Source organism: Dryas octopetala, chromosome 3, assembly GCF_963921425.1.
Source record: "Dryas octopetala chromosome 3, drDryOcto1.1, whole genome shotgun sequence".
NCBI classification, from domain to species: domain Eukaryota; kingdom Viridiplantae; phylum Streptophyta; class Magnoliopsida; order Rosales; family Rosaceae; genus Dryas; species Dryas octopetala.
In genome coordinates this window covers 26,087,177-26,101,471 of record NC_141368.1, presented here as the reverse complement: position 1 = coordinate 26,101,471, position 14,295 = coordinate 26,087,177, and the positions used below count along the sequence as shown (strand labels likewise).

The following is a 14,295-nucleotide window of genomic DNA, read 5'->3' as shown; positions in this document are numbered from 1 at the left end:
TTAATTGTTTTTTATTTATTAGTTTTAGTTTTAGTTTTATTTGTTTACTTAGTTTAGTTTTATTTTTTAATTATTTTTTAGAATAATAGACAGTTTTACCCTTAAAATTGGTCATGTGCTAAGCACATGATCAATTTTTAACGGAAAATTTGATGGAGTTGACGAAATATCCTTGATTGAAACACTTGAAAAATAATAGTCCTTGATTGAAGCAAAGTAAAAACGGGATCCTCAACTGAAAATATGGGTATAGTTATAGTCATTTTGCGAACATTTTCCCTTAAACTAACACCAATTGGTATGTGATTTTGATTTTGTGATAGATTCATGATTTATGGAGTTGGTATATGAATTTGATTTTATTAAAGTCAGTTCTTTTAATTTATGGAGTTAGTATGTGAACCTGAATATGTTGCTCAGTACAATTCATGAATGGGTATGTGATTTTGATTTTGTAACAAAAGAGCAATACTTAGTCATGAATCATTGGAAAGGAAAAACAACATTTTAAGGAAAAGAACCTCTTTCTGCATTATATGACAACAATTGTATTCAATTCAGGTTCCACATATCACTGTAAAGATTGTACAATTCATATACAAATGAATAATTGTGCTAATCAGTAACTACAAAAGAGCTTCAGACCAAAAGAAAAAAGTACAAAAGAGCAAGTGTTGGCTTCTTTGTGCTTGATGGGAAGTAGATCGATATGAGTTTCTCCATTCCAGTGACTCAAAATCTGTGACTCCAAATTTGTGACTCCAAATCTATGACTCCAAACTATGTAGGACAATGAAGATTCGTCAAGAAAGTCTGCAAAAACCGACAAAGTAAACCTCCATTTTCCCTATAATATCTGCATTAAAATTTGCATAAACTAATTAAACAAAGCAAGCCACATCAAAATCAATTCATCCAGATAGACCTCAGAAAATTTAGTAAATTTTTTAAAGAAAGTAAAAAAATCAAGTATCTATGACAAAACAAAAATCCATTTAGCAATATCAAATCTCATGCTCTCCAATCTTCTTTTTCTAACTCCATTTTCTCAACAACTAAATAAGAAACAACCATTCAAGTACCAATTAATGATGAAAACAAGTGTCAAATTTCCATATAATCGAGTTGAGCCGATCTTACAATACAATACATAACTAATTAAGATAGATAAACAACATTGCAAGACTATCTGGAGCTTGTCAGCTCCTTCGATGCTCTTCATTAATCAATTAATTACAGAGATGTTGATCAAAAAAAATTACAGAGATTCAAGAATTACAGAGATGTTGACAAAAAAAAGAAGTCACACATCTAAAGCAGCACAATTCTTTTCACACACACACATGTACAATGGGAGCTTCTATAATGACTGCAGGCATAGAATGCCTGCACCAAAAAAAAAAAAAAAAAAAAAATAGAGAACCTGCTGAACTGGTAAACAAGTTTTACCATTTTTTTGATGCATCCCTCAAGATAATGGTAACTCTTGATCAAGATGTGGTAACTTACCATATTCTTGATCCAAGTTACCATTTTCTTGAACCAAACATCAAGAAAATGGTAACCAAAACCTTGCCTCAAACCAAGTTACCACTTTTTTGATCGTTCGATCAAGAAAATGGTAACTTGGTTCAAGAATGTGGTAACCAAGCCCAATCATGACCAAAATTACCATTTTTTTGATTTTTTTCCTCAAGAAATGGTTACTTGTTCTCAAGAAATGGTAAGTTACCATTTTCTTGATCAAAGTTACCATATTCTTGAACCAAACATCAAGAAAATGGTAACAAATTAGTGAGGCAAAAAACGTTACCACTTTCTTGATCGTTCGATCAAGAAAATGGTAACTTGGTTCAAGAATATGGTAACGAAGCCCAATCTTGACCAAAGTTACCATTTTCTTGATTTTTTTCCTCAAGAAATGGTAACTTTTTCTCAAGAAATGGTAAGTTACCATTTTCTTGATCCAAGTTACCATTTTCTTGAACCAATCCTCAAGAAATGGTAACCAAATCAGTGGGGGAAAAAACGTTACCACTTTCTTGATCATTCGATCAAGAAAATGGTAACTTGGTTCAAGAATGTGGTAACGAAGCCCAATCTTGACCAAATTTACCACTTTCTTGATTTTTTTCCTCAAAAAATGGTAACTTTTTCTCAAGAAATGGTAAGTTACCATTTTCTTGATTCAAGTTACCATTTTCTTGAACCAATCCTCAAGAAAATGGTAACCAAATAAGCCAAGCAAAAAACGTTACCACTTTCTTGATCGTTCGATCAAGAAAATGGTAACTTGGTTCAAGAATGTGGTAACGAAGCCCAATCTTGACCAAAGTTACCACTTTCTTGATTTTTTTCCTCAAAAAATGGTAACTTTTTCTCAAGAAATGGTAAGTTACCATTTTCTTGATTCAAGTTACCATTTTCTTGAACCAATCCTCAAGAAAATGGTAACCAAATCAGCCAAGCAAAAAACGTTACCACTTTCTTGATCGTTCGATCAAGAAAATGGTAACTTGGTTCAAGAATGTGGTAACCAATCCCAACCTTGAACAAAGTTACCATTTTCTTGATTTTTTTTCTCAAGAAATGGTAATTTTTTCTCAAGAAATGGTAAGTTACCATTTTCTTGGTCCAAGTTACCATTTTCTTGAACCAATCCTCAAGAAAATGGTAACCAAATCAGCCAAGAAAAAATCGTTACCACTTTCTTGATTGTTCGATCAAGAAAATGGTAACTTTGATCAAGAAAGTGGTAACCAAGCCCAACCTTCACCAAAGTTACCATTTTCTTGATTTTTTTTCTCAAGAAATGGTAACTTTTTCTCAAGAAATGGTAAGTTACCATTTTCTTGATCCAAGTTACCATTTTCTTGAACCAAACATCAAGAAAATGGTAACCAAATCAGTGGGGCAAAAAATGTTACCATTTTGTTGATCCAAGTTACCATTTTCTTGAACTAAACATCAAGAGAATGGTAACTTCATCACTGGGCCAAAAATCATTTCGCACTGCAACTGTGTATAGACGAAAGGGCAATTGCATTCGCATACTACTAAATACAAGCTCCTGTTTGACAATCAGGTTTTGACATGCAATCCAAAATTCTGAACAAAATTGCTTCTATAGTTATATACCAAATTACCAACTATGAAATATAGGGTATTGGGTATAGGGTATTGGGTAAGTTATAGGATTTAAAATTTTAAAAAAACACAATAGGATTTAGGATATATAATATAGGGTTTAAGTTTAAGTTTCTAATTTAACCAAAACCCAAACCACTCATATTTATACATTTAGACAGTAACTGTGGTTCCTACTAATATATTTTGGCGGAAGCCTTTTAGCTCATTTCTCTTACAATTTGATTCCCTACATGTACTTAACTTTTTCGTGGAGATGTGAGTTTGTCTAGTTTCATAAAGACTATAAATTTAATTGATCCCCTTGTAATAGTTTTGACTTAATAAACAAGCAATGTTAGAATCAAGCATTTACATGTTGCTGAATATCACTGGGCCAAAAAAAGGTTTCGCACTGCAACTGTGTATACACGAAAGCGCAATTGCATTCTCAGAGTGCTAAATACGAGCTCCTGTTTGACAATCAGGTTTTGACATGCAATCAAAAATTACACAGTTTGACTAGTCTGGAAACGCGCCAGAGGCAGCATCTGTTGAAGAATCTGCCTCCTTCTTGGACACATGGAACTCTGCATGGGATTGAATGATAGGTCTACTGCATCCTCGTGCACAACTAGGGTTCCTATAAGGCATATTATTGCAGAGGCAAGCCCCTGCCCATGACATTATGTTTTTCAGCATCTCTTCTTAAATGAATGTATTTGTCTAGTCTAACATACCCAATTATCCTCTGCTAGTTTAAATTGGAGTGCCTGAATATTTACTAACGAACATGAACTTATTAACGTCTCAATAACTTAATTGTCATAATTTTCAGGATGCACACCGATACGTCATTTATTTACCAAACAATGCAGCCACGTATTCATATATACACAGTCACATTACTCACATCCATAAACAACAGAACGAACAAAATGCATAAAATAAAATGGCCAAGTATACACTTCATCCATAGTACTTAGATTGAGTCTTAGTACAACAATAACCAAGCAGATACCCAAGAAGCAATTCTCACAACATGAAAACTGCAAAATTAATCAAGAGTAACAGCAATCTTCCTGATTGTAGCCTGCCAAGTTTAGTGACGTCACAACCAGTTTTGCACATTATAATTACATTTGTTAATACGGGGAGTAAATTTCATCAGGATCAGGTGACCACGATGAGTCAGATGGCCACCATGGACGCTAATTGGCAGGGGTGCAGTCTGGCGATGACTCTGAATGATAGTCGTTCCCAGGTTCTTCATCCACCAAATCCAGGGGTCTGGACTGTTGAGATAAATCAGGGGCAGCTGACCCTTGTGATGAATCCGCGACATTTGACACTCCGGTATCTTTGGGTGGTTGTGATGCCGAAACATTGGTGAATCCACAGTTCTTGTACTCATCTACCCATATCCAGCCATGGCAGTCAGCCTTACCCTAATACAAAACACATGCATTATGACATTTCAATGTTTTGGTTGCACAAATGGTCGGCCAAACTTAACAAAAACGTTCACTTACATTAGTCCCTTTGCATCCCCAGGCTGGGCGTTGATTACCTTCAAAATTGGCAATATATTGCATCGAACCATTGTTGTCACAGTACAAAAACATGACTTTAATTTCTGAACTTGAGCTATTTAGACATCAATGCATTACTAGATTTATTTCCTATTACAGTGAAATTGAAAAACAACAACAAAAAATACCAAGACGTTAATTTCTCTTACCTTCACAACTTTTGACACCATCACCTTTAAACCCAGCAGGACACTTGTATTTGACCTCTCCATCATCATGTTTAGAGAAATAATAGGTTTAAAATAAATATATTTTCCAAGAGCAGAATGTTTTGTTTTGTTTTTTTTTTTTTAAAAAGGGAACACATAAAGATCACTTACCGTACAAGCAAAATATGCATGTCCATCTTGAGCTTCATGCCAACCACCTCCATTGTTTACCATACAAGAGAATGCATGGACATGTATGGGGAAACATACCCCTCATGTGAATGACCCACCACTTGAGGTAATACTCAATCAGTCCCACAACTTGTGGTGTGGATCATTTGTTTTCTAGGATCTGAGTTTATAACCCTCACAAATATATATGCTCAATGTACGGTTTGGTCATGAATAATATGACCTGATTTTGATGCCACCCAACAAATTTCAGCTTCTTTCAAATGGAATTACTTAGAAGTGGTGCACATTGATGAAAAGGCATCATGGTCCACCCAACAAGAGAGTAGCCTTTTTTCAAGCAATGATATAGAAAACTCTTCCCTCAGCCACATTAGGCCAAGTATATAACTCTCAGCAAGTTCGAAAAGCAAAAACAAATGAAGCCACATATGATTTTCATGCCAAGCTAAACAGCAAATATAGGTAATGCAGCCTGTTTATGTCACCCAAGAAGGTCATTCTTGGTGGCCGGATTACCTTTTAAACTTTTAAGACTTTCCCTTTCTTGATAAGGCATTGCAATACCACTACATGATTTTCATTTGTTTTTTTTTTTTTTACTGCACTAGGAAATTTTCATTAGCTGTGAATGTGTGATACAATGGTGCAGATTTGATTGAATGTGTGATACAATGGTGCAGATTTGATTGAATGACGCCTGAATGATTGAACAACCTATTAGGCAGACTATATCACAAGGAAAAAAGGACCAAAGGGAGGAGGGAGAAATCATTCAGAAACTTCGAGGACAATAAACATTAAATTCAAAGCATCACAAATCTATTTGTTCTTTCCTCCTTTTAATTGAATAAAACAGCCATAAATGATGCCATGAAGTTTGGCACAGTTCATGCCATTGTTTACATTCCCTGCAACATGAGGTAAAATGCAGCATATTTTGATTAACTTGTAATTTAATCTCTAAAATCCTGTTCTGCATCTGTTTTTGTATCATCCTCCCACGAAATAAAGAAGCCTTCCTCTAAAACGAACAGCTCTGTGGTCTGCAAAAGAGGAACCAGATGGTTCTAAGGAAATCAATATAGGTCAAAACAACCAAGGCATTCATTATCAAAGTTGGAATTGAATTCTTAATTTGACTCCTTACTTTGAAGATACAGAAGCAATTCTGATCACATTTTCATTTATCCTCATTTGAAGGTTCTTCTTCATCCTTTTGTTGGGACTAGAATACCAGGAAAGGAAAAACATTTAAAAGTGGGAAATATATTGTAGAAATTTGGTACTGCAAAAAGAGATACTAACACCACAGGAAAATGAGTTTTATAACAAACAAAAACAGAAGCATATCCAGTCACCCAATAAGTTTTCATGTGTAAGGTTTGTGAACACACCTCAGACTGATTCTTCAGAGATGCAAGAAGATCTTTCACTGAAGGATCATTGGGGTCAACTCCTGGAAGCTGTAAGAAAAATAAAATATCAGGTCAACAGCAACATAATTATACATGGAATACAACAGGACACGTTCAATTACATACAGGCCAAAAAAACAGGTTCAATTACGCATACAGATTCAAGGATAGATGACAGAAAAGACTGATCCTCCAACACCTTGCTCACATCTGACTGGGATGATGGCTCTCCTGTACTTTCCTGCATGGACATTTGAAGAGCTGCATGCAGCAAAGAAATAATAAGCATGCAGGAAGGAACCAGATATTATCAAATCTATCTGTCAATGTTCAGAAGCTTGGCAAATCAATTAACCAGACAAAAATTAAATATAAAGCAAAACAAAAGGCCACATTGATAGGTGTTCAGATTTTGATGTCCAACTTCAGCACATTAATAAATAGTTAACATTGATTTTACAACGATTAATAGCTTACTTTTAACTGAGAATTTTAAAAATAAAAAAAACATAAAATCATGAACAAGTTTACACATGACAAGCATACAACAATGTAAGAAAAGAGCAAAATAATGATGCAGGTTTGGGGCAGCTAAGCATCCATGGCTGTGAGTATGAATTATGTGAATCCATGACTCATAGGTATGGAATTCAGCAATCCATACCACTAGTGACAAAAGTCCAAAGTGAAATGTATGCAGCAAATGGACCAGTAATTTACATGTACATAAAAAAGAACTACTAAATGTAAACCTATGATTGGTATATTCTTCTGACGGCATTTCTTATCAAGAAAAGAAAAGAAAAAAGTATGGCTATGAAGTCCAATAGTTGTAGAGATGAACTAGATGCTGCTGAAATGAAAGGAATGTGATCTTCCAAAGTCAAACAAGGATACAAATCTCATGTTAAACTACTGTCCATGCAACAGAACAACAGAAGCATCTTGTAAATAATTTTCCACATGTAAAAAGTAATCAAATAAAAGAAGCTCAAGTTACCACCCAGTCACCTACCCCTTAATAATTAAAAAAATGGAATCAAAGAACACACCTAAAGCCAACTCCTGATCCGCACTAGTTGCCTCTGACATCTCAGCATCACCCGCTGAATTAGCAGATCCAGAGTTACTCATCGACATTGCAAGAGCCTGCTTTAGTAAGTCATTGTCATCAACCTATCACCATAACATACGCCAAGGCCAATTCAGGTTACAGGAGTTCTTTGAATGATAACAAATGATGAGAGAAAAACCAACACAATAAAGACTTCATGAACTACAAAAAGCTACATGCAAACACAAACACACATCACGATAAGAACTGACACCAACCATATCATCAGAAAGTTTCTTATCCTCGTTGAGAGATGAAGCATTAACATGTTCGGTCATGGTTGCATCCTCTGATTTGGATGACAGTTCCTCTCCTTTTTCTTGTCTAGCAGCTTCCTCAGCAGATCTTTTGGCAGCAGCTTCTTGCCTTGCCCTTTCCTCTTCCATGGAGACTCTAAGGGCAAGAGCAAGCTCAGGATCGATATTGGGATCTACACCAAAATCATAGCCCGAACCACCAATAGCAGCAGCAACTGCTGCTGCTGCTGCCCCTGCAAAGCCACTTCCTCCTTCTCCATCGCCAGTGAATACAGGTGTACTGCCAAGTAAAACGAAAAACAGGTGAAGATAAAAATGAAAGTAGAAATCCTGTTATAGTTCATATAATTTGGTAAACAATATTTTGATCGTAAAGAGGATATTTTTCAAGATTCGCCTTTATCTTTCTAATATCTATTATTCTCACTTTTATGTTCTTTCTCCGTACTAACATATTGTTTTTGATACACTTGAGTCATTTCCTACTTTCTTTATGTTCTTGACTTGTAAATGAAATGGTATGAATCTAAACCTTACATTCCAATTAGTTCCAGTGATAAATAACTTTAAATTTGGCATTATAAGCTTTTCTATAAACAGACATGGACAAACACCAAAGATGGTACCTTATAAGAACATCAGATAGAGCATTTGGACCAGGAGGGACATGTACTAAATGACTGCTGTCATTATTATTAACAGCAGAAAGAAGGGTCTCCAGCTTCTCTGGCTTCCCATCATCTTCTTCACCAAAATCAACAATATCAAGAGCAACACTGTTCTTCTTCAGTTTCTTCCCAATCATTTCCAATACCTTCTTTTCATATTTAACAGGACTGAACACACAGAACAAATTTTAGATGTCAACAACAAAAAAAGAAAAAAGGAATGGGCAAGTAGACAGAACTTAGCATTATCTACCTTCCAGCAAAAACTATAATCCGCTGTTGCTGATTTTTGTTTTGGCGATGCTTAAGAGCCAATTGAGCTACCTGGATTGCAGCTGTTATGTTCATCTCACCCCCCATTTCAAGACCTATATTAAAGGAATTAGAGAATTGCACATAAATTAACAAGAAAAAGGAAAGTTTGATACTTTGATGGACATCAAGATGGAAAAATAAGAAGAGATAAGAAAGCACCTATTAAAATAACAAAAGCCAGCATGCAAAATAAAACCAAAGCTAAACAAAACCTTGATAAGCAGAAAATGGGAGACTCCAGTGTCGGACGAAGGTGTAGTTAATTTGAAGAAACAAACAAACCTAAGAAAACCCCTAATTTGAAGAAAATCATAAACCCCAAAAAACCCCTAATTTGAAACCTTATTTCATAAAGAAGAAACCCAAGAGGATGAGGTAGAGAGAATGCTAAAAAGCGAAAGAGAGGAGGAATAGCTTACCGAGAGAGTGAGAGACTGTCTTGGCTTCAGTTAAATTGCTGCAAGTGCCTGTTGAGCCTGCATAAATTAGTTCAAAATCCAAATATTAAATTCATGAAAGAGATAGAGAGTTTGACATATGAATAAATCTACAAAATCAAATGTAAACAAATCGAAGCCCTAACCTGGGTGAGAGAGACAGAGTCGGAGTTTTATAGTTTCTGAGAGATCGAAACTCGGTGAGAGAGAGAGTCTGAGTGAGTTTTCTGGGTTTCTAGGTTTCGAAACTCAGTGAGAGAGGGTCTGAGTTTTCTGGTATGATGGGCGATGGACGTGCTAGGATGGGTTTCTGAGTTTTCTGCGTTTTTGGTGGGAGGATGGCGAAAGGGTGGCGACAGCCAGGATTGAACGACAGTGCCAGGACGGCGAGAGAGAGTCGAGGGCGGCGAGAGAGGGTCTGGGTGAGGCTACGTTATTTATTTTGAATGGAGAGTGAAATGAGCGGAAGATCTGTGTGATTTGAGTTTTACCACTTTTTTGATGCATCCCTCAAGAAAGTGGTAACTCTGTCAAGATTTGGTTACTTACCAAATTTTGACTATGAGTTACCACTTTCTTGAGGGATGCATCAAAAAAGTGGTAACTTCACAAAACTGCTTAAAACCCAAGTTACCACTTTCTTGATCTTAAATTCAAGAAAATGGTAAATTCATATCAAGAATGTGGTAACCACCTACGCATGCAACTGTATATAGATGAAAAGGCAATTGCATTCTCTGAGTATTAAAAACTAGCTCCTGTTTGCCAATCGGGTTTGAACATGCAATCACAAAATTATATCTTGACCAAACTTACCATTTTCTTGATTTTTTTTCTCAAGAAATGGTAATATTAGCTCAAGAAATGGTAAGTTACCACATTTTTTATCAAAGTTACCATTTTCTTATACCAAACATCAAGAAAATGGTAACCAAATCAGCCAAGCAAAACACGTTACTACTTTCTTGATCAATCGATCAAGAAAATGGTAACTTGGTTCAAGAAAGTGGTAACTCAGCCTAAGCTTGACCAAACTTACCATTTTTTTGATTTTTTTCCTCAAGAAATGGAAACTTTAGATCAAGAAATGGTAAGTTACCACATTTTTGATCAAAGTTACCATTTTCTTGAACCAAACATCAAGAAAATGGTAACCAAATCAGCCAAGCAAAACACGTTACTACTTTCTTGATCAATCGATCAAGAAAATGGTAACTTGGTTCAAGAAAGTGGTAACTCAGCCTAAGCTTAACCAAACTTACCATTTTCTTGATTTTTTTCCTCAAGAAATGGTAACTTTAGATCAAGAAATGGTAAGTTACCATTTTCTTGATCCAAGTTACCATTTTCTTGAACCAATTCTCAAGAAAATGGTAACCAAATTAGCCAAGCAAAAAACGTTACCACTTTCTTGATTGTTCGATCAAGAAAATGGTAACTTTGATCAAGAAAGTGGTAACCAAGCCCAAGCTTGACGAAAGTTACCATTTTCTTGATTTATTTCCTCAAGAAATGGTAACTTTTTCTCAAGAAAAAGTAAGTTACCATTTTCTTGATCAAAGTTACCATATTCTTGAACCAAACATGAAGAAAATGGTAACCAAATTAGCCAAGCAAAAAAGTTACCACTTTCTTGATCGTTCAATCAAGAAAATGGTAACTTGGTTCAAGAATATGGTAACCAAGCCCAAGCTTGACCAAAGCTACCATTTCCTTGATTTTTTTTCTCAAGAAATGGTAACTTTTTGTTAAGAAATGGTAAGTTACCATTTTCTTGATCCAAGTTACCATTTTCTTGAACCAAACATCAAGAAAATGGTAACCAAATCAGCCAAGCAAAACACGTTACCACTTTCTTGATCGTTCGATCAAGAAAATGGTAACTTAGTTCAAGAATGTGGTAACTAAGGCCAATCTTGACCAAAGTTACAATTCTCTTGATTTTTTTCCTCAAGAAATGGTAACATTTTCTTAAAAAATGGTAAGTTACCACATTTTTGATCGAAGTTACCATTTTCTTGAACCAAATATCAAGAAAATGGTAACGGAATCAGTGAAGCAAAACACGTTACCACTTTCTTGATCAATTGATCAAGAAAATGGTAACTTCATTCAAAAAAGTGGTAATCCAGCCCCAGCGTGACCAAACTTACCATTTTCTTGATTTTTTTTCTCAAGAAATGGTAACTTTTTCTCAATGAATTGTAAGTTACCATTTTCTTAATCCAAGTTACCATTTTCTTGAACCAAATCTCAAGAAAATGGTAACTTCATCACTGGGCCAAAAAAACGTTTCGCACTGCAACTGTGTATACACGAAAGGGCAATTGCATTCTCAGAGTGCTAAATACAAGCTCCTGTTTAACAATCAGATTTTGACATGCAATTCAAAATTACACTATTTGACAAGTCTGGAGACGCGCCAGAGGTTCATTTTTTTTTCAACTTGGGTGGGTTAATTTTATATTTTGGGCGAGGATGGAATTTTTTTGGTTTCAATTTCAATATTTTGTGTTTTAATTTTTTTGTTTTAGTGATTTTCAGTTTTAGTTTTTTGAATTTTAAATTTTGTAGGGGGTTTTTTTTAGATCAAATTTTTTAAGGTATTAAGTATTAACAAGTTTAATTAAAAACCTTATACTAAAAGTCTATAACTATATACATTACACATTTACATGTGTTTTACATTTTTAATCAATATTGTATCAAAATGTTTAGGCATTCTTGAGTTGGGTAAAATTTGTTGAATATCAAGTACCCAAAAGTGCCAATACATATTTTGCCAATACACATGCTTGTATTTTGCTGCCCCTTTATGTATTAACCAAAATCTTTTTCTGTTTTTTAATCATTGAATAATGCTGTTATAATTGGGATCCTGAGCAGTCCCTGTCGAATCGTTTAAAATCATTTAAACAGATCAAACGCAATGGATGAATTGTCAAAAGAACAAAGCAAATGCCATTTGTTTTTTCAGCCCAACTGATATCCAAAACAAGATTGGAAATCGTAATCAAGTTTTTTCGATGTATAAAACCTCCTGAAATATATTGTGATCAAGATTGAATATATTGTGCCCTGGAAGAATTTCATGCTCATATATTGTCTGAACACCCATGCCCAAAATTTTTAACCATGGAATAGATTTAGTCTCTAGTTGTTAAAGTCAAAAGCGGCTGCCAAGTCCATGCAAAAAGTCTGAATTACTAGTGACCTTCCCATTTCTTAGAAAAAACTCAGATGAAGGGCCTTCGTTTTCTCTTCTCTACCTCTCTACTCCAATTTTTAGTCATGAATTTGACCCGTGCAGCTGATACCGGTTGTTTTTGTACATGGTTCGGACTCCATTTTTTTGTACATGGTTCGGATTCCTTTTTTTTTTGTACATGGTTTGGCTTCCTTTTGTACATAGTTGGGATTCTTTTTTAACATTGTTCAGATTCCTTTTGTACATGATGCGGAGTCCTTTTGTACATGGTTCTGATTTATTTTGTACATGGTTCGAATTCTTTTTGTAAAGTGCACATGACATACTAAAATATTTTCAGAATATTTTGCATAATCGAAGCACTAATTTCTGAAATTTCTTTTTTGGCCACTGCACCCATTTCTTAACTTCCCTTCATTTATATAACACAATCTTTAATGTTGAAAAAAAATTAAAATGTCTATACGTGTTTCATATACCACGCATGCAACTGTATGCAGACAAAGAGGCAATTGCATTATCGGGCTATTACAAACAAGCTCCTGTGTACCAATCCGGTTTGGAAATTCAATCACAAAATTAAATTTTGCAGAACAACTAAAAAAATTACCCATGTTGTAAGTGACCATTTTCTTGATCCACAGTTACCATTTTCTTGAGATTTGGATCAAGAAAATGATAACCAAATCCATGCCTCAAACCAAGTTATCACTTTCTTGATCATTAGAATTGGTTCAAGAAAATGGTAAATTGGACCAAGAAAGTGGTAACCAAGCCCAAGATTGACCAAAGTTACCATGTTCGTGATTTTTTCCCTCAAGAAATCATAACTGTTTCTCTAGTAATGGTAAGTTCCCATTTTCTTTCTTCAAGTTACCATTTGCTTGAACCAATTGTCAAGAAAATGGTAACCAAATCAGTGGGGCAAAAAACGTTACCACTTTCTTGGTCCAATTATCAAGAAAATTGTAACTTGAATCAACAAAGTGGTAAACAATCTCAAGCTTGACCAATGTTACCATTTTCTTGATGTTGTTCCTCAAGAAATGGTAACTTTTTCTCAAGAATAGGTAAGTTAAGATTTTCTTGATCCAAGTTACCATTTTATTTAACCAATCCTCAAGAGAATGGTAACTTCATCACTGGGCCAAAAAAAGGTTTCGCACTGCAACTGTGTATACACGAAAGGGCAATTGCATTCTCAGAGTGCTAAATACGAGCTCCTGTTTGACAATCAGGTTTTGACATGCAATCAAAAATTACACAGTTTGACTAGTCTGGAAACGCGCCAGAGGCAGCATCTGTTGAAAAATCTGCCTCCTTCTTGGACACATGGAACTCTGCATGGGATTGAATGAAAGGTCTACTGCATCCTCGTGCACAACTCGGGTTCGTATTAGGCATATTTTTACGGAGGCAAGCCCCTGACCATGTCATTATGTTTTCAGCATATCTTCTTCGTAGAATGTAGATGTTTAGTTTCATACCTCATTTTTGGGAGGGGAAGCAAATTTGGGTTCAATTTCAATATTTTTTTAGGGGGTGGGAATGAATTTTGATTTCCATTTCAACAAACTAGGGTGGGAAAAAGTAAATTTCATTGGAAGCCTCAGTCATCGCACTATCTACCATATCAACTAGCTCTTACGAAAAATAACTGAGACAATGTATTAGAGGTCAATATTGGTACTGCATAACACTGAAGTTGGAACATTTTTTCGTCTATCACAAAAGCTTTCACTAGTAAAACAAATTAGCCCTGTAATGGATATAGACTTGTTGCAATCATTTAATTTAAAATACAAGAAACAGCAGTAGA

At 35.1% G+C, this 14,295-nt stretch overlaps 1 protein-coding gene and 1 long non-coding RNA gene across 3 annotated transcripts; both read right to left on the bottom strand.

The window, feature by feature from the left end:
- Positions 1-4,046: 4,046 nt before the first annotated feature.
- LOC147292086 (uncharacterized) lies at positions 4,047-4,968 on the bottom strand. Its single transcript, XR_015121417.1, has 2 exons — positions 4,659-4,968; positions 4,047-4,574 (listed from the first exon to the last, which is right to left on the bottom strand). It is a non-coding gene; the product is annotated as an uncharacterized LOC147292086 (long non-coding RNA).
- An 862-nt stretch (positions 4,969-5,830) lies between these two features.
- Positions 5,831-9,710, bottom strand: LOC147292085 (26S proteasome non-ATPase regulatory subunit 4 homolog). Of its 2 annotated transcripts, none has more exons than XM_086235711.1 (10): positions 9,415-9,710; positions 9,251-9,307; positions 8,770-8,884; positions 8,475-8,684; positions 7,810-8,128; positions 7,530-7,653; positions 6,635-6,738; positions 6,457-6,525; positions 6,210-6,287; positions 5,831-6,129 (listed from the first exon to the last, which is right to left on the bottom strand). In XM_086235711.1, the coding sequence occupies exons 3-9, from the start codon at positions 8,874-8,876 to the stop codon at positions 6,243-6,245; spliced, it is 978 nt and encodes a 325-aa protein (XP_086091837.1). In that variant the 5' UTR covers positions 8,877-8,884; positions 9,251-9,307; positions 9,415-9,710; the 3' UTR covers positions 5,831-6,129; positions 6,210-6,242. The 2 variants fall into 2 exon arrangements, with proteins under 2 accessions (XP_086091837.1, XP_086091835.1); XM_086235709.1 differs by having other exon boundaries at positions 5,831-6,105.
- Between the last annotated feature and the right edge of the window lie 4,585 nt (positions 9,711-14,295).

Coding starts and splice junctions, on each gene's coding strand:
- LOC147292085 (XM_086235711.1), bottom strand. CDS start 8,876: ATGGGGGGTGAGATGAACATAACAGCTGCAATCCAGGTAGCTCAATTG. Junction 8,129..8,474: donor CTATCTGATGTTCTTATAAG/GTACCATCTTTG, acceptor TTTACTTGGCAG/TACACCTGTATTCACTGGCG. Junction 6,526..6,634: donor TGTCATCTATCCTTGAATCT/GTATGCGTAATT, acceptor TTTTTCTTACAG/CTTCCAGGAGTTGACCCCAA.